The sequence below is a fragment of the Oncorhynchus mykiss genome, chromosome 7 (genome assembly GCF_057628025.1).
Source record: "Oncorhynchus mykiss isolate SJ-2025 chromosome 7, ASM5762802v1, whole genome shotgun sequence".
Classification (NCBI taxonomy): Eukaryota; Metazoa; Chordata; class Actinopteri; order Salmoniformes; family Salmonidae; genus Oncorhynchus; species Oncorhynchus mykiss.
In genome coordinates, this window is record NC_143028.1 from 6,470,876 (window position 1) to 6,490,335 (window position 19,460).

Here is a 19,460-nt window from a genome sequence, read left to right on the forward strand (position 1 = left end):
CCTGTAGAGGAAAGGCTGTGCAACCACTGCACAACAGCAGAACCTGAGATGGAGCTGCATTTCCTGACAAAATGTCAAAAATATAAAACAATTAGAGAGTGTCATTTCCCCAAATTTGAAACCCTTATTCAAGGTTTCAAAAACCTCTCTGATGAGAGTAGGCTACCCGTCCTGTTGGGGGAGGACGCAGAGAGCTGTGGGTTGGCAGGGCACTACATTGCTGCCTGCCATAAGTTGAGGGACAGTGTCTGACAGACCAATCAACCTGCACATGTACTCTACTGTATGCTTATTGTTATTGTTGAATGTACGGTCATTTTGACACTTGGTTATTGTTGTTACTGTTGTCCCGTTGACAATTTTGATTCTCATTTTAATATTGTAAATATCCAAAATAAGCTTTGGCAAGATGCACATTGTTACGTCATGCCAATAAAGCAAATTTAATTGGAGAGAGAGAGAGAGAGAGAGAGCCCCAGGACAACAGCACAATTAGACCCAACCAAATCATGAGAAAACAAAAAGATAATTACTTGACACATTGGAAAGAATTAACAAAAAAACAGAGCAAACTAGAATGCTATTTGGCCCTAAACAGAGAGTACACAGCGGCAGAATACCTGACCACTGTGACTGACCCAAAATTAAGGAAAGCTTTGACTATGTACAGACTCAGTGAGCATAGCCTTGCTATTGAGAAAGGCCGCCGTAGGCAGACATGGCTCTCAAGAGAAGACCGGCTATGTGCTCACTGCCCACAAAATGAGGTGGAAACTGAGCTGCACTTCCTAACCTCCTGCCCAATGTATGACCATATTAGAGATACATATTTCCCTCAGATTACACAGATCCACAAAGAATTCGAAAACAAATCCAAATTTGAAAAACTCCCATATCTACTGGGTGAAATTCCACAGTGTGCCATCACAGCAGCAAGATTTGTGACCTGTTGCCACGAGAAAAGGGCAACCAGTGAAGAACACACACCATTGTAAATACAACCCATATTTATGCGTATTTATTTTATCTTGTGTCCTTTAACCATTTGTACATTGTTAAAACACTGTATATATATATATAATATGACATTTGTAATGTCTTTACTGTTTTGAAACCTCTGTATGTGTAATGTTTACTGTTAATTTTTGTTGTTTTTCACTTTATATATTCACTTTGTATGTTGTCTACCTCACTTGCTTTGGCAATGTTAACACATGTTTCCCATGCCAATAAAGCCCTTGAATTGAATTGAATTGAGAGAAAGAGAGAGAGAGAGAGAGAGAGAGAGAGAGAGAGAGTGTATGTGATGTAATGTTTTGATTCTGTTACTGGTCAGGCTTGACCAATGAGCTGTAAATATGAAAAGTGTGGTTTTAAGCAGGAGCAGCGAGGGTCCTTCACTTCTCAACATAACACTCTATCTTTAACTTCTCCCCCCAGAGAGGCATTATCCAACCCTGCAACGCGATGAGGTCACTCTGATGCAACAACAACCCCCTCCTCCGACCTGCAAAACAACCATGGGTGGAATTCAATCAAACATGCACTGGGGATGAATCCCAAAGAAACAAACAAGTAGGGCATGTGTTATTACTGTGCAATTATAATTTGACCATGTTGTTTCTTAGTACATACCAGGTCATTTCTGACTCCTAGAAAGTGCAGCTGATATTCCATGATAGGAAGCCAGAGTAGAGAACCGCAGTTCAAATAATATGGGAATATAAATAAACTAAATTAGAGGAAGTCTTTATTTAACCACTTCCTTACCAACCTTGAACCAATCAGCACGAGGAAGCCAGCAGAGTAGGTCAAACACACACATGATGTAGGCATATGCTCACAAACAGTACACACACATACACACCACATAAAGGAAAACACACACACACAGGCACGCATGCAAACACACACACAACCATGTACACACACACACACACATTTAAAGGAAAAATACACACACTCACTGTGTCCCATTTTTTCATTTCTGAAAAATCTGACAGTTTCTGTTTTTCTGTCATGACCTCACAGTAAAGCACTCTCTCTAAGTCGTCATACTTGGGTGTGGGGACAGAATCCCCCCTGTTCAGATGGCTCCAACAGTCTCAGTATGATCTGGCTGTTTTCCTGTCATGACCTCACAGTAAAGCAGTCTCTCTAAGTCGTCATACCTGGGTGTGGGGACAGAATTCCCCCCTGTTCAGATGGCTCCAACACTCAGTATGATCTGGCTGTTTTCCTGTCATGACCTCACAGTAAAGCACTCTCTCTAAGTCGTCATACCTGGGTGTGGGGACAGAATCCCCCCCTGTTCAGATGGCTCCAACAGTCTCAGCATGATCTGGCTGTTTTCCTGTCATGACCTCACAGTAAAGCACTCTCTCTAAGTCATCATACCTGGGTGTGGGGACAGAATCCCCCCCTGTTCAGATGGCTCCAACAGTCTCAGCATGATATGGGTGTTGCAGTATAAACAACACATTTTTGTAGTTATTTTTATTGAACCTTTATTTAAACTAGGCAAGTCAGGTAAACTAGGTAAACATGGGTTTAGTCTGAAATGGCACCCTACACACTACTGTGTATAGTTCACAAATTTTGACCTGGGCCAATTGTAAGTCACTCTGGATAAGAGTGTCTGCCAAATGACGAAAATGGAGATGAAACATTTCAGACACAGACATGGAATCCAAGGAATAATGTTGCAGGTGGTTGTTAATCTCTTATCACACTATTTGGAAAGCTACAAAGGACAATAGAAATATGTTGATTGCAATAGGGTTTATACGTTTTTTATTTATTTTTTATTTCACCTTTATTTAACCAGGTAGGCAAGTTGAGAACACCTTTATTTAACCAGGTAGGCAAGTTGAGAACACCTTTATTTAACCAGGTAGGCAAGTTGAGAACAAGTTATCATTTACAGCTGTGACCTGGCCAAGATAAAGCAAAGCAGTGGGACACAAACAACACAGAGTTACACATGGAATAAACAAACATACAGTCAATAATACAGTAGAAAAAGTATATATACAGTGTGTGCAAATGAGGTAGGAAAAGGGAGGTAAGGCAATTAATAGGCCATAGTGGCAAAATAATTACAATTTAGCAATTAAACACTGGAGTGACAGATGTGCAGAAGATGAGTGTGCAAGTAGAGATACTGGGGTGCAAAGAAGCAACATTAATAAAACAAATAACAGTATGTGGATGAAGTACTGTAGTTCATCGATAGTTAAATATTAGGTCAATAATAATATTCATCATCATTAATAAACACACACGTTTCAAGGCTAAACATATTTTAACACCCATCCCTTTGAAGAAAGCATGCTTATGCTCCACACTGGGACCAGTCTTTGGAAGTTGTCGTACTGGGCAGGTTATGAGAGGCTGAGGGAGGGAGGAATGAGCAGAGTTGAATTACAAACACATGTTCGTGTGTCTTTGCTCCACTCCATACCAGCGTGGGGTAGGGAAATGTAGGCGACGGATTTTATCCACCAAATCTCAGCGGGAATATTGAGTAATTTCTCAATGCGAGATTTATTGAGGAGACTGGAGCACGAGTTGTAGACTACTCGCGCCTGTCTCACCTGCGTGAGTTTTCAGTGTGTCTTTTGGAAACTGCGACCGTAAACTTTGATTTGAAAAAATAGAGCAGAGCCGCAACACGATATACCGGAACACTGATTTGAATTGAATGGATCATTGTTCGCTGAATTCGTCTATATGGGATGTACTGTGAGTTTCATCTGTTGTGAGGACGAGTTGTTGGTGCCCCTCGGTCGCTATGAGGAGAAAGAGAAAGAAGAATCCACAATATTATCAAAGGTAAGAAAAATAACGAATTTGGCCTGATTTTGGATGATATTCTTGAGTCGTAAAAATATGTAGTTTGAGTACACGATCTGAACTTGACAATGGATTAAAAGGAGGTTGTTTTGGCTTCAGGGCACATTTGCGTTGACGTCTGTTTGTTTACCTGTCACCCATCGTTTCTAATAACACCGCAGACGTCACTGTCACGCAGTCTTCCTATCACCCACGCAACTTTCCTTGTTAGCCTCCATTTGTTTAGAAAGGTTTACCTTAGCTTGAAACTCAAGATAAAATCCACATCTCCTTGTTTACACTGGTAGGCTACTGTGCTCTGTATATTTTCTGTCATGCGCTGAGACAAGAGGCAAATCAGGCATAATGACGCATTTTCAGGTTGGCATATGGCGACTATAAATAGTCTATGCCAATTACCTGCGCATTTTTTTAAAAGCAGTTCAAACCCCAAACAGTCAAGCTGTTTTCAAAACCTATGTGTAGAACTCGGCAGACATCCAAGTTGGCAGAACAACTCCACTAGCGGTGTGGCGGTTGCTGGCTGTGCTGGACTGGGGTGGTCTGGTTTTGGGTCTTTGGCTTGATAACATGAAGAGGGGAAAGGGAGGTATAGTTGGGGTAACAATATGCTGCTTTGTTTTGGTGGAATGGACAGTGTTATAATCGTCAAAGTCTCTATGGGAAGGAGAGTAAGGAGATGTGTAAAGGAAGTGACTTAATTGTGACACAGGTCCTGAGGTTCATGTTTTTAGTTAGTGCCATTTTTAGATGTCATTCCTGGACAGTGGCTCCTCCTCTTCTCCTCCTCTCCCCCTCCTCCTCCCCACCTCTTCCTCCCCTCCACCTTACACCCTGGCCTGTCAGATCAAAAGCTACCTTTCAACCACCCTCCACCTCCCAACTGGGGTTTAGGAGGTGTGTGTGAGAGAGAGAGGGAGACCCCTTTGGTCTTCATACAAAACTCCTTCGCACCTGGGCTTCAGGTGTTTACCTGTGTGTGTGTGTGTGTGTGTGTAGAGTGGGTTGGGTAGAGCTGGCCAAGGTGCTGTGTAATAGTAGGGTTGACAGATGGACTCAAGGCTAACAGCACACCCTTCACATCAGTCAAGTCAAGTGCTCATTTCATTTACATCAATTAATGAATTGATTTAAAGTCCTCGTCCAGTCTCCTTTTGTCAACTGATTTACTAAACAAAATGCACATCTCAATAGGTGGTCCAGGTATGTCATGACATGGCAGAAGTGGGCTGGGCCTTAAAACACTGAGTTTCATCCCTTCACATCCCACTGGGCACAGACATCAGTTCAACATCTGGTTTTGATTTACATTTGTGTCACGGTTTTCTGTATGTGAAGGAGAGTCGGACCAAAATGCGGCGTGTAGATTACGGTCCATGTTTATTGACTATAGCAACACGAATCTAAATACAAACAGTGCAAAATAATAAACGTAATGAAAACCGAAACAGCCTAAACTGGTGCAAACTAACACTAAGGACAGGACCAATCACCCACAAACACACAGTGAAACCCAGGCTACCTAAATATGGTTCCCAATCAGAGACAATGACGAACACCTGCCTCTGACTGAGAACCATATCAGGCTGAACATAGAAATAGACAAACAAGACATGAAACATAGAATACCCACTCAGATCACACCCTGACCAATCAAAACATAGAAAATACAAAGTAAACTATGGTCAGGGCGTGACAGTACCCCCCCCCCCCAAGGTGCGGACTCCGGCCGCAAAACCTGAACCTATAGGGGAGGGTCTGGGTGGGCATCTGTCCGCGGTGGCGGCTCTGGCACTGGACGTGGACCCCACTCCATGACAGTTTTAATCCCCCTCCTAAACGTCCCTAAATAGGTTACCCACCACAATGATAACATGGGACAGAGGGACAGCTCGGGACAGAGGTAACTCGGGACAGATGGGTAGCTCAGCACTGAGAGGAAGCTCAGCACTGAGAAGAAGTTCAGCACTGAGAAGAAGCCCAGGCAGGTAGTAGAAACTACCAGAACCTGGCTGGCTGGCGGTTTCAGCAGATCCTGGTCGACTGGCGGATCTGGGAGAATCTGGTCGACTGGCGGATCTGGGAGAATCTGGTCGACTGGCGGATCTGGGAGAATCTGGTCGACTGGCGGATCTGGGAGAATCTGGTCGACTGGCGGATCTGGGAGAATCTGGTCGACTGGCGGATCTGGGAGAATCTGGTCGACTGGCGGATCTGGGAGAATCTGGTCGACTGGCGGATCTGGGAGAATCTGGTCGACTGGCGGATCTGGGAGAATCTGGTCGACTGGCGGATCTGGGAGAATCTGGTCGACTGGCGGATCTGGGAGAATCTGGTCGACTGGCGGATCTGGGAGAATCTGGTCGACTGGCGGATCTGAGAGAGTCTGGACGACTGGCAGATCTGAGAGAGTCTGGACGACTGGCAGATCTGGAAGAGTCTGGACGACTGGCAGATCTGGAAGAGTCTGGACGACTGGCAGATCTGGAAGAGTCTGGTCGACTGGCAGATCTGGAAAAGTCTGGTCGACTGGCAGATCTGGAAAAGTCTGGTCGACTGGCAGATCTGGAAGAGTCTGGACGACTGGCAGATCTGGAAGAGTCTGGACGACTGGCAGATCTGGAAGAGTCTGGACGACTGGCAGATCTGGAAGAGTCTGGACGACTGGCAGATCTGGAAGAGTCTGGTCGACTGGCAGATCTGGAAGAGTCTGGTCGACTGGCAGATCTGGAAGAGTCTGGACGACTGGCAGATCTGGAAGAGTCTGGACGACTGGCAGATCTGGAAGAGTCTGGACGACTGGCAGATCTGGAAGAGTCTGGACGACTGGCAGATCTGGAAGAGTCTGGTCGACTGGCAGATCTGGAAGAGTCTGGTCGACTGGCAGATCTGGAAGAGTCTGGTCGACTGGCAGATCTGGAAGAGTCTGGTCGACTGGCAGATCTGGAAGAGTCTGGTCGACTGGCAGATCTGGAAGAGTCTGGACGACTGGCAGATCTGGAAGAGTCTGGACGACTGGCAGATCTGGCTGCTCCATGCTGACTGGCTGCTCAATGCTGACTGGCAGCTCCATGCCGACTGGCAGCTCTGGCTGCTCCATGCTGACTGGCTGCTCCATGCTGACTGGCGGCTCTGGCTGCTCCATACTGACTGGCAGCTCCATGCCGACTGGCAGCTCCAGCTGCTCCATGCTGACTGGCTGCTCAATGCTGACTGGCGGCCCTGGCTGCTCCATGCTAACTGGCAGCTCTGGCGGCTCCTTGCAGACTGGCAGCTCTGGCGGCTCCTTGCAGACTGGCAGCTCTGGCGGCTCCTTGCAGACTGGCAGCTCTTTGCAGACTGGCAGCTCCTTGCAGACTGGCAGCTCTGGCTGCTTCATGTAGACTGACAGCTCTGGCTGCTCCTTGCAAACTGACAGCTCGGGCTGCTTCATGCAGACGGACAGCTCAGGCTGCTCCATGCAGACTGACAGCTCAGGCTGCTCCATGCAGACTGACAGCTCCTTGCAGGCTGGCAGCTCCTTGCAGACTGGCAGCTCCTTGCAGGCTGGCAGCTCCTTGCAGGCTGGCAGCTCCTTGCAGGCTGGCAGCTCCTTGCAGGCTGGCAGCTCCTTGCAGGCTGGCAGCTTTAGCGGCATCCTGCAGACAGGCAGCTCTGGCGTCTCCTTGCAGACTGGCAGCTCCTTGCAGGCTGGCAGCTCCTTGCAGACTGGCAGCTCCTTGCAGACTGGCAGCTCCTTGCAGACTGGCAGCTCCTTGCAGACTGGCAGCTCCTTGCAGACTGGCAGCTCCTTGCAGACTGGCAGCTCCTTGCAGACTGGCAGCTCGGGCTGCTTCATGCAGACTGGCAGTTCTGGCTGCGCTGAACAGGCGGGAGACTCCGGCAGCGCAGGAGAGCAGAAAGGCTCTGGCTGCGCTGAACAGGCGGGAGACTCCGGCAGCGCAGGAGAGTAGAAAGGCTCTGGCTGCGCTGAACAGGCGGGAGACTCCGGCAGCGCAGGAGAGGAGATAGGCTCTAGCTGCGCTGAACAGGCGGAAGGCTCCGATAGCGCATGAGATGAGAGAGGCTCTGGCTGCGCTGAACAGGCGAGGCGCACTGTAGGCCTGATGCATAGTGCTGGCACAGGACGTGCAAGGCTAGGGATGGGCACAGGAGGCCTGATGCGTGAGACTGGAACCAACTTCACCAGCCGACTAAAACGGACCTCAGGACGAGTATGGAGCGCTAACCCAGGTGCCATCAAATCCCTGACACGTTCCGTCAGGCGAATTCTATGCAAAATGCACCAACACAGCAACTCCCTCATTTCTCTCTCCTCCAATTTCCCCATTAACTCCTTCACAGTCTCTGTTTCACTCACCTCCAACACCGGCTCTGGTTCTGCTCTCCTTGGCTCCTCACGATAAACAGGGAGAGTTGGCTCAGGTCTGGCTCCTGACTCTGCCACACTCTCCCTGAGCCCCCCCCCAAGAATTTTTTTGGGCTGACTATGGGGCCTCCGTCCGCGCCGCCTTGCTTGCTTCGCAAACTCCATTCTCCTATATCCTTCCGCGCACTGCTCCATCGAATCCCAGGCGGGCTCCGGCACTCTCCCTGGGTCGGCCGCCCACCTGTCGATCTCCTCCCAAGTCGTATACTCCATACTGCACTCCTCTTGTTTCTTCTCCCGCTGCACCTTTGGGCGGCTACACTCCCCTGGTTTAGCCCAGGGTCCTCTCCCGTCGAGGATTTCCTCCCATGTCCAGAAATCCTTATTGCGCATCTCCTCGCGCTGCTCCTGCCTGTTGACACGCTGCTTGGTCCTTTTGTGGTGGGTGATTCTGTCACGGTTTTCTGTATGTGAAGGAGAGTCGGACCAAAATGCGGCGTGTAGATTACGGTCCATGTTTATTGACTATAGCAACACGAATCTAAATACAAACAGTGCAAAATAATAAACGTAATGAAAACCGAAACAGCCTAAACTGGTGCAAACTAACACTAAGGACAGGACCAATCACCCACAAACACACAGTGAAACCCAGGCTACCTAAATATGGTTCCCAATCAGAGACAATGACGAACACCTGCCTCTGACTGAGAACCATATCAGGCTGAATACCCACTCAGATCACACCCTGACCAATCAAAACATAGAAAATACAAAGTAAACTATGGTCAGGGCGTGACAATTTGGTTGAGTTGTCAACTAACGTGAATTCAACGTGAAATCATCTAAACATGTCATCATGTTACTGGATTTAGGTAAAACGTTGGGTAAAAAAAAGACGAAATTCCCTGAAGTTGATGACTTTTTTCAAATCCAATCAGGATACAGGAGTCATATAAATAGAGGAGGAGGAGTCATATCAATACAAGAGAAGGAGTCATACCAATACAGGAGAAAGGGTCATATCAATACAGAAGAAAGATTCATATCAATACAGGAGAAAGATTCATATCAATACAGGAGAAGAGTCATACCAATACAGGAGAAAGGGTCATATCAATACAGGAGACAGATTCATATCAATACAGGAGAAAGAGTCATATCAATACAGGAGAAAGAGTCATATCAATACAGGAGAAAGGGTCATACCAATACAGGAGAAAGGGTCATATCAATACAGGAGGAAGATTCATATCAATACAGGAGAAAGAGTCATATCAATACAGGAAAAGAGTCATATCAATACAGGAGAAATGGTCATATCAATACAGGAGAGAGAGTCATATCAATACAGGAGCAAGAGTCATATCAATACAGGAGAAGGGTCATACCAATACAGGAGAAAGGGTCATATCAATACAGGAGAAATATTCATATCAATAGAGGAGAAAGAGTCATACCAATACAGGAGAAAGGGTCATACCAATACAGGAGAAAGGGTCATATCAATACAGGAGAAAGATTCATATCAATACAGGAGAAAGAGTCATATCAATACAGGATAAATGGTCATATCAATACAGGAGGAGGAGTCATACCAATAGAGGAGAAGGAGTCATATCAATACAGGAAGAGGAGTCATACCAATACAGGAGAAAGGGTCATATCAATACAGGAGAAAGGGTCATATCAACACAGGAGAAAGAGTCATATCAATACAGGAGAAAGGGTCATATCAATACAGGAGAAAGAGTCATATCAATACAGGTGAAAGAGTCATATCAATAGAGGAGAAGGAGTCATATCAATAGAGGAGAAGGAGTCATAGCAATATAGGAGAAAGGGTCATATCAATACAGGAGAAATATTAATATCAATACAGGAGAAAGAGTCATATCAATACAGGAGAAGGAGTCATATCAATACAGGAGAAAAGGTCATATCAATACAGGAGAAAGGGTCATATCAATACACGGGAAAGAGTCATATAAATACAGGAGAAAGGGTCATATCAATACAGGAGAAAGAGTCATATCAATACAGGAGGAGGAGTCATACCAATAGAGGAGAAGGAGTCATATCAATACAGGAGGAGGAGTCATATCTATACAAGAGAAGGAGTCATACCAATACAGGAGAAACGGTCATATCAATACATTAGAAAGGGTCATATCAATACAGGAGAAAGAGTCATATCAATACAGGATAAGAGTCATATCAAAACAGGAGAAAGAGTCATATTAATACAGGCGAAAGGGTCATATCAATACAGGAGAAAGAGTCATATCAATACAGGAGGAGGAGTCATACCAATAGAGGAGAAGGAGTCATATCAATACAGGAGGAGGAGTCATATCAATACAAGAGAAGGAGTCATACCAATACAGGAGACAGGGTCATATCAATACAGGAGAAAGGGTCATATCAATACAGGAGAAAGAGTCATATCAATACAGGAGAAAGGTTCATATCAATACAGGAGAAATGGTCATATCAATACAGGATAAATGGTCATATCAATACAGGAGAAAGAGTCATATCAATACAGGAGAAAGAGTCCTATCAATACAGGAGAAAGAGTCATATCAATACAGGCGAAAGGGTCATATAAATACAGGAGAAAGAGTCATATCAATACAGGAGGAGGAGTCATACCAATAGAGGAGAAGGAGTCATATCAATACAGGAGGAGTAGTCATATCAATACAAGATTAGGCGTCATACCAATACAGGAGAAAGGGTCATATCAATACAGGAGAAAGGGTCATATCAATACAGGAGAAAGAGTCATATCAATACAGGAGAAAGGGTCATATCAATACAGGAGAAAGAGTCATATCAATACAGGAGAAAGGTTCATATCAATACAGGAGAAATGGTCATATCAATACAGGAGAAAGAGTCATATCAATACATGATGAGGAGTCATATCAATACAAGAGAAGGAGTAATACCAATACAGGAGAAAGGGTCATATCAATACAGGAGAAAGATTCATATCAATACAGGAGAAAGAGTCATATCAATACAGGAGAAAGAGTCATATCAATACAGGAGAAAGAGTCATACCAATATAGGAGAAAGGGTCATATCAATACAGGAGAAATATTAATATCAATACAGGAGAAAGAGTCATATCAATACAGGAGAAAGAGTCATATCAATACAGGAGAAAAGGTCATATCAATACAGGAGAAAGGGTCATATCAATACACGGGAAAGAGTCATAACAATACAGGAGAAAGAGTCATATCAATACAGGAGAAAGGGTCATATCAATACAGGAGAAAGAGTCATATCAATACAGGCGAAAGGGTCATATCAATACAGGAGAAAGAGTCATATCAATACAGGAGGAGGAGTCATACCAATAGAGGAGAAGGAGTCATATCAATACAATAGAAGGAGTCATACCAATACAGGAGAAAGGGTCATATCAATACATTAGAAAGGGTCATATCAATACTGGAGAAAGAGTCATATCAATACAGGATAAGAGTCATATCAATACAGGAGAAAGAGTCATATCAATACAAGCGAAAGGGTCATATCAATACAGGAGAAAGAGTCATATCAATACAGGAGGAGGAGTCATACCAATAGAGGAGAAGGAGTCATATCAATACAGGAGGAGGAGTCATATCAATACAAGAGAAGGAGTCATACCAATACAGGAGACAGGGTCATATCAATACAGGAGAAAGGGTCATATCAATACAGGAGAAAGAGTCATATCAATACAGGAGAAAGGTTCATATCAATACAGGAGAAATGGTCATATCAATACAGGAGAAAGAGTCATATCAATACAGGAGAAAGGGTCATACCAATACAGGAGAAAGGGTCATATCAATACAGGAGAAATATTCATATCAATACAGGAGAAAGAGTCATACCAATACAGGAGAAAGGGTCATACCAATACAAGAGAAAGAGTCCTATCAATACAGGAGAAAGAGTCATATCAATACAGGCGAAAGGGTCATATAAATACAGGAGAAAGAGTCATATCAATACAGGAGGAGGAGTCATACCAATAGAGGAGAAGGAGTCATATCAATACAGGAGGAGGAGTCATATCAATACAAGATTAGGAGTCATACCAATACAGGAGAAAGGGTCATATCAATACAGGCGAAAGGGTCATATCAATACAGGAGAAAGAGTCATATCAATACAGGAGGAGGAGTCATACCAATAGAGGAAAAGGAGTCATATCAATACAGGAGCAAGAGTCATATCAATACAGGAGAAAGGGTCATATCAATACAGGAGAAAGAGTCATATCAATACAGGAGAAGGAGTCATATCAATAGAGGAGAAGGAGTCATATCAATAGAGGAGAAGGAGTCATAGCAATACAGGAGGAGGAGTCATATCAATACAGGAGAAAGGGTCATATCAATACAGGAGAAAGAGTCATATCAATACATGAGAAGAGTCATATCAATACAGGAGAAAGGTTCATATCAATACAGGAGAAATGGTCATATCAATACAGGAGAAAGAGTCATATCAATAGAGGAGAAGGAGTCATATCAATAGAGGAGAAGGAGTCATAGCAATACAGGAGGAGGAGTCATATCAATACGAGAGAAGGAGTCATACCAATACAGGAGAAAGAGTCATATCAATAGAGGAGAAGGAGTCATATCAATACAGGAGGAGGAGTCATATCAATACAGGAGAAAGAGTCATATCAATACAGGAGAAAGATTCATATCAATACAGGAGAAAGAGTCATACCAATACAGGAGGAGGAGTCATACCAATAGAGGAGAAGGAGTCATATCAATACAGGAGGAGGAGTCATATCAATACAAGAGAAGGAGTCATACCAATACAGGATAAACGGTTATATCAATACATTAGAAAGGGTCATATCAATACAGGAGAAAGAGTCATATCAATACAGGATAAGAGTCATATCAATACAGGAGAAAGAGTCATATCAATACAGGCGAAAGGGTCATATCAATACAGGAGAAAGAGTCATATCAATACAGGAGGAGGAGTCATACCAATAGAGGAGAAGGAGTCATATCAATACAGGAGGAGGAGTCATATCAATACAAGAGAAGGAGTCATACCAATACAGGAGACAGGGTCATATCAATACAGGAGAAAGGGTCATATCAATACAGGAGAAAGAGTCATATCAATACAGGAGAAAGGTTCATATCAATACAGGAGAAATGGTCATATCAATACAGGATAAATGGTCATATCAATACAGGAGAAAGAGTCATATCAATACAGGAGAAAGAGTCCTATCAATACAGGAGAAAGAGTCATATCAATACAGGCGAAAGGGTCATATAAATACAGGAGAAAGAGTCATATCAATACAGGAGGAGGAGTCATACCAATAGAGGAGAAGGAGTCATATCAATACAGGAGGAGTAGTCATATCAATACAAGATTAGGAGTCATACCAATACAGGAGAAAGGGTCATATCAATACAGGAGAAAGGGTCATATCAATACAGGAGAAAGAGTCATATCAATACAGGAGAAAGGGTCATATCAATACAGGAGAAAGAGTCATATCAATACAGGAGAAAGAGTCATATCAATACAGGAGAAATGGTCATATCAATACAGGAGAAAGAGTCATATCAATAGAGGAGAAGGAGTCATACCAATACAGGAGAAAGGATCATATCAATACAGGAGAAAGGGTCATATCAATACAGGAGAAAGAGTCATATCAATACATGATGAGGAGTCATATCAATACAAGAGAAGGAGTAATACCAATACAGGAGAAAGGGTCATATCAATACAGGAGAAAGATTCATATCAATACAGGAGGAGGAGTCATATCAATACAAGATTAGGAGTCATACCAATACAGGAGAAAGGGTCATATCAATACAGGCGAAAGGGTCATATCAATACAGGAGAAAGAGTCATATCAATACAGGAGGAGGAGTCATACCAATAGAGGAAAAGGAGTCATATCAATACAGGAGCAAGAGTCATATCAATACAGGAGAAAGGGTCTTATCAATACAGGAGAAAGAGTCATATCAATACAGGAGAAGGAGTCATATCAATAGAGGAGAAGGAGTCATATCAATAGAGGAGAAGGAGTCATAGCAATACAGGAGGAGGAGTCATATCAATACAGGAGAAAGGGTCATATCAATACAGGAGAAAGAGTCATATCAATACATGAGAAGAGTCATATCAATACAGGAGAAAGGTTCATATCAATACAGGAGAAATGGTCATATCAATACAGGAGAAAGAGTCATATCAATAGAGGAGAAGGAGTCATATCAATAGAGGAGAAGGAGTCATAGCAATACAGGAGGAGGAGTCATATCAATACGAGAGAAGGAGTCATACCAATACAGGAGAAAGAGTCATATCAATAGAGGAGAAGGAGTCATATCAATACAGGAGGAGGAGTCATATCAATACAGGAGAAAGAGTCATATCAATACAGGAGAAAGATTCATATCAATACAGGAGAAAGAGTCATACCAATACAGGAGGAGGAGTCATACCAATAGAGGAGAAGGAGTCATATCAATACAGGAGGAGGAGTCATATCAATACAAGAGAAGGAGTCATACCAATACAGGATAAACGGTTATATCAATACATTAGAAAGGGTCATATCAATACAGGAGAAAGAGTCATATCAATACAGGATAAGAGTCATATCAATACAGGAGAAAGAGTCATATCAATACAGGCGAAAGGGTCATATCAATACAGGAGAAAGAGTCATATCAATACAGGAGGAGGAGTCATACCAATAGAGGAGAAGGAGTCATATCAATACAGGAGGAGGAGTCATATCAATACAAGAGAAGGAGTCATACCAATACAGGAGACAGGGTCATATCAATACAGGAGAAAGGGTCATATCAATACAGGAGAAAGAGTCATATCAATACAGGAGAAAGGTTCATATCAATACAGGAGCAATGGTCATATCAATACAGGATAAATGGTCATATCAATACAGGAGAAAGAGTCATATCAATACAGGAGAAAGAGTCCTATCAATACAGGAGAAAGAGTCATATCAATACAGGCGAAAGGGTCATATCAATACAGGAGAAAGAGTCATATCAATACAGGAGGAGGAGTCATACCAATAGAGGAAAAGGAGTCATATCAATACAGGAGCAAGAGTCATATCAATACAGGAGAAAGGGTCATATCAATACAGGAGAAAGAGTCATATCAATACAGGAGAAGGAGTCATATCAATAGAGGAGAAGGAGTCATATCAATAGAGGAGAAGGAGTCATAGCAATACAGGAGGAGGAGTCATATCAATACAGGAGAAAGGGTCATATCAATACAGGAGAAAGAGTCATATCAATACATGAGAAGAGTCATATCAATACAGGAGAAAGGTTCATATCAATACAGGAGAAATGGTCATATCAATACAGGAGAAAGAGTCATATCAATAGAGGAGAAGGAGTCATATCAATAGAGGAGAAGGAGTCATAGCAATACAGGAGGAGGAGTCATATCAATACGAGAGAAGGAGTCATACCAATACAGGAGAAAGAGTCATATCAATAGAGGAGAAGGAGTCATATCAATACAGGAGGAGGAGTCATATCAATACAGGAGAAAGAGTCATATCAATACAGGAGAAAGATTCATATCAATACAGGAGAAAGAGTCATACCAATACAGGAGGAGGAGTCATACCAATAGAGGAGAAGGAGTCATATCAATACAGGAGGAGGAGTCATATCAATACAAGAGAAGGAGTCATACCAATACAGGATAAACGGTTATATCAATACATTAGAAAGGGTCATATCAATACAGGAGAAAGAGTCATATCAATACAGGATAAGAGTCATATCAATACAGGAGAAAGAGTCATATCAATACAGGCGAAAGGGTCATATCAATACAGGAGAAAGAGTCATATCAATACAGGAGGAGGAGTCATACCAATAGAGGAGAAGGAGTCATATCAATACAGGAGGAGGAGTCATATCAATACAAGAGAAGGAGTCATACCAATACAGGAGACAGGGTCATATCAATACAGGAGAAAGGGTCATATCAATACAGGAGAAAGAGTCATATCAATACAGGAGAAAGGTTCATATCAATACAGGAGAAATGGTCATATCAATACAGGATAAATGGTCATATCAATACAGGAGAAAGAGTCATATCAATACAGGAGAAAGAGTCCTATCAATACAGGAGAAAGAGTCATATCAATACAGGCGAAAGGGTCATATAAATACAGGAGAAAGAGTCATATCAATACAGGAGGAGGAGTCATACCAATAGAGGAGAAGGAGTCATATCAATACAGGAGGAGTAGTCATATCAATACAAGATTAGGAGTCATACCAATACAGGAGAAAGGGTCATATCAATACAGGAGAAAGGGTCATATCAATACAGGAGAAAGAGTCATATCAATACAGGAGAAAGGGTCATATCAATACAGGAGAAAGAGTCATATCAATACAGGAGAAAGAGTCATATCAATACAGGAGAAATGGTCATATCAATACAGGAGAAAGAGTCATATCAATAGAGGAGAAGGAGTCATACCAATACAGGAGAAAGGATCATATCAATACAGGAGAAAGGGTCATATCAATACAGGAGAAAGAGTCATATCAATACATGATGAGGAGTCATATCAATACAAGAGAAGGAGTAATACCAATACAGGAGAAAGGGTCATATCAATACAGGAGAAAGATTCATATCAATACAGGAGAAAGAGTCATATCAATACAGGAGAAAGAGTCATATCAATACAGGAGAAAGAGTCATATCAATACAGGAGAAAGGGTCATACCAATATAGGAGAAAGGGTCATATCAATACAGGAGAAATATTAATATCAATACAGGAGAAAGAGTCATATCAATACAGGAGAAAGAGTCATATCAATACAGGAGAAAAGGTCATATCAATACAGGAGAAAGGGTCATATCAATACACGGGAAAGAGTCATATCAATACAGGAGAAAGAGTCATATCAATACAGGAGAAAGGGTCATATCAATACAGGAGAAAGAGTCATATCAATACAGGCGAAAGGGTCATATCAATACAGGAGAAAGAGTCATATCAATACAGGAGGAGGAGTCATACCAATAGAGGAGAAGGAGTCATATCAATACAAGAGAAGGAGTCATACCAATACAGGAGAAAGGGTCATATCAATACATTAGAAAGGGTCATATCAATACTGGAGAAAGAGTCATATCAATACAGGATAAGAGTCATATCAATACAGGAGAAAGAGTCATATCAATACAGGCGAAAGGGTCATATCAATACAGGAGAAAGAGTCATATCAATACAGGAGGAGGAGTCATACCAATAGAGGAGAAGGAGTCATATCAATACAGGAGGAGGAGTCATATCAATACAAGAGAAGGAGTCATACCAATACAGGAGACAGGGTCATATCAATACAGGAGAAAGGGTCATATCAATACAGGAGAAAGAGTCATATCAATACAGGAGAAAGGTTCATATCAATACAGGAGAAATGGTCATATCAATACAGGAGAAAGAGTCATATCAATACAGGAGAAAGGGTCATACCAATACAGGAGAAAGGGTCATATCAATACAGGAGAAATATTCATATCAATACAGGAGAAAGAGTCATACCAATACAGGAGAAAGGGTCATACCAATACAAGAGAAAGAGTCCTATCAATACAGGAGAAAGAGTCATATCAATACAGGCGAAAGGGTCATATCAATACAGGAGGAGGAGTCATACCAATAGAGGAGAAGGAGTCATATCAATACAGGAGGAGGAGTCATATCAATACAAGATTAGGAGTCATACCAATACAGGAGAAAGGGTCATATCAATACAGGCGAAAGGGTCATATCAATACAGGAGAAAGAGTCATATCAATACAGGAGGAGGAGTCATACCAATAGAGGAAAAGGAGTCATATCAATACAGGAGAAAGAGTCATATCAATACAGGAGAAAGGGTCATATCAATACAGGAGAAGGAGTCATATCAATAAAGGAGAAGGAGTCATATCAATAGAGGAGAAGGAGTCATAGCAATACAGGAGGAGGAGTCATATCAATACAGGAGAAAGGGTCATATCAATACAGGAGAAAGAGTCATATCAATACATGAGAAGAGTCATATCAATACAGGAGGAGGAGTCATATCAATACAGGAGGAGGAGTCATATCAATACAGGAGAAAGAGTCATATCAATAGAGGAGAAGGAGTCATATCAATAGAGGAGAAGGAGTCATAGCAATACAGGAGGAGGAGTCATATCAATACAAGAGAAGGAGTCATACCAATACAGGAGAAAGAGTCATATCAATAGAGGAGAAGGAGTCATATCAATACAGGAGGAGGAGTCATATCAATACAGGAGAAAGAGTCATATCAATACAGGAGAAAGATTCATATCAATACAGGAGAAAGAGTCATACCAATACAGGAGGAGAGTCATATCAATACAGGAGAAAGGGTCATATCAATACAGGAGAAAGAGTCATATCAATACAGGAGAAAGAGTCATATCAATACAGGAGAATGGGTCATATCAATACAGGAGAAAGAGTCATATCAATACTGGCGAAAGGGTCATATCAATACACACACACACACACACACACACACACACACACACACAGCGGTTGTGTAATTATCTGATAAGGTACGTGTTGCTCTCCCGTTTTCCCACAATGCCGTGCCACATTCCTCTCGCTCGCTAGCTCTACAGGGAAACACAGTGTCCTCTGTGCTGCGTTACCACGGCAATCCCTGCTTCACTCTTACCTGACACACACCCGACCACACACATACACACACAATGGGAGCACACACAATCACACTCACACTAATGTGTGTGTGTGTGTGTGTGTGTGTGTGTGTGTGTGTGTGTGTGTGTGTGTGTGTGTGTGTGTGTGTGTGTGTGTGTGTGTGTGTGTGTTGTTTGTGCCTGGGCTGAGGTCCCGTTGTTTCACTGTTACACACAGGTCTCTAGATGAAACAATGGCAGATACATGATACGCATTCTGAAGAGCGTTCTACTGTAGTTACGTCCAGCTGGCCTATCTGTCAGTGGGTCAGAGAGAATTCTTTAAACCTCTCATTGAGACGGACGGAAAAAGCTAGTACAATAGCGTAGGTTTCCACCCCCTCATCTTAAGGAGGGTTGTGTGAATACAGCAGATTTGAGGGATCATCTTCCACATGGAATTCCCATTGCTCCTGCCCATT

The 19,460-nt window shown here is 42.7% G+C and overlaps 1 protein-coding gene across 26 annotated transcripts in view; it reads left to right on the forward strand.

Annotated features, from left to right (window-relative positions):
* Positions 1–3,454: 3,454 nt before the first annotated feature.
* Positions 3,455–19,460, forward strand: part of LOC110528828 (tensin-1) — a 309,937-nt gene continuing 293,931 nt past the window's right edge. For 20 of the 26 annotated variants that reach the window (XM_090240065.1, XM_090240023.1, XM_090240024.1 and 17 more), the window contains exon 1: positions 3,543–3,834. In XM_090240065.1, the coding sequence (XP_090096191.1) occupies positions 3,733–3,834 (102 nt within the window). In that variant the 5' untranslated portion in view covers positions 3,543–3,732. Of the gene's footprint in view, positions 3,835–19,460 lie in introns of all 26 variants that reach the window. The other 6 variants (XM_090240020.1, XM_090240039.1, XM_090240045.1 and 3 more) reach the window with 1 other exon arrangement.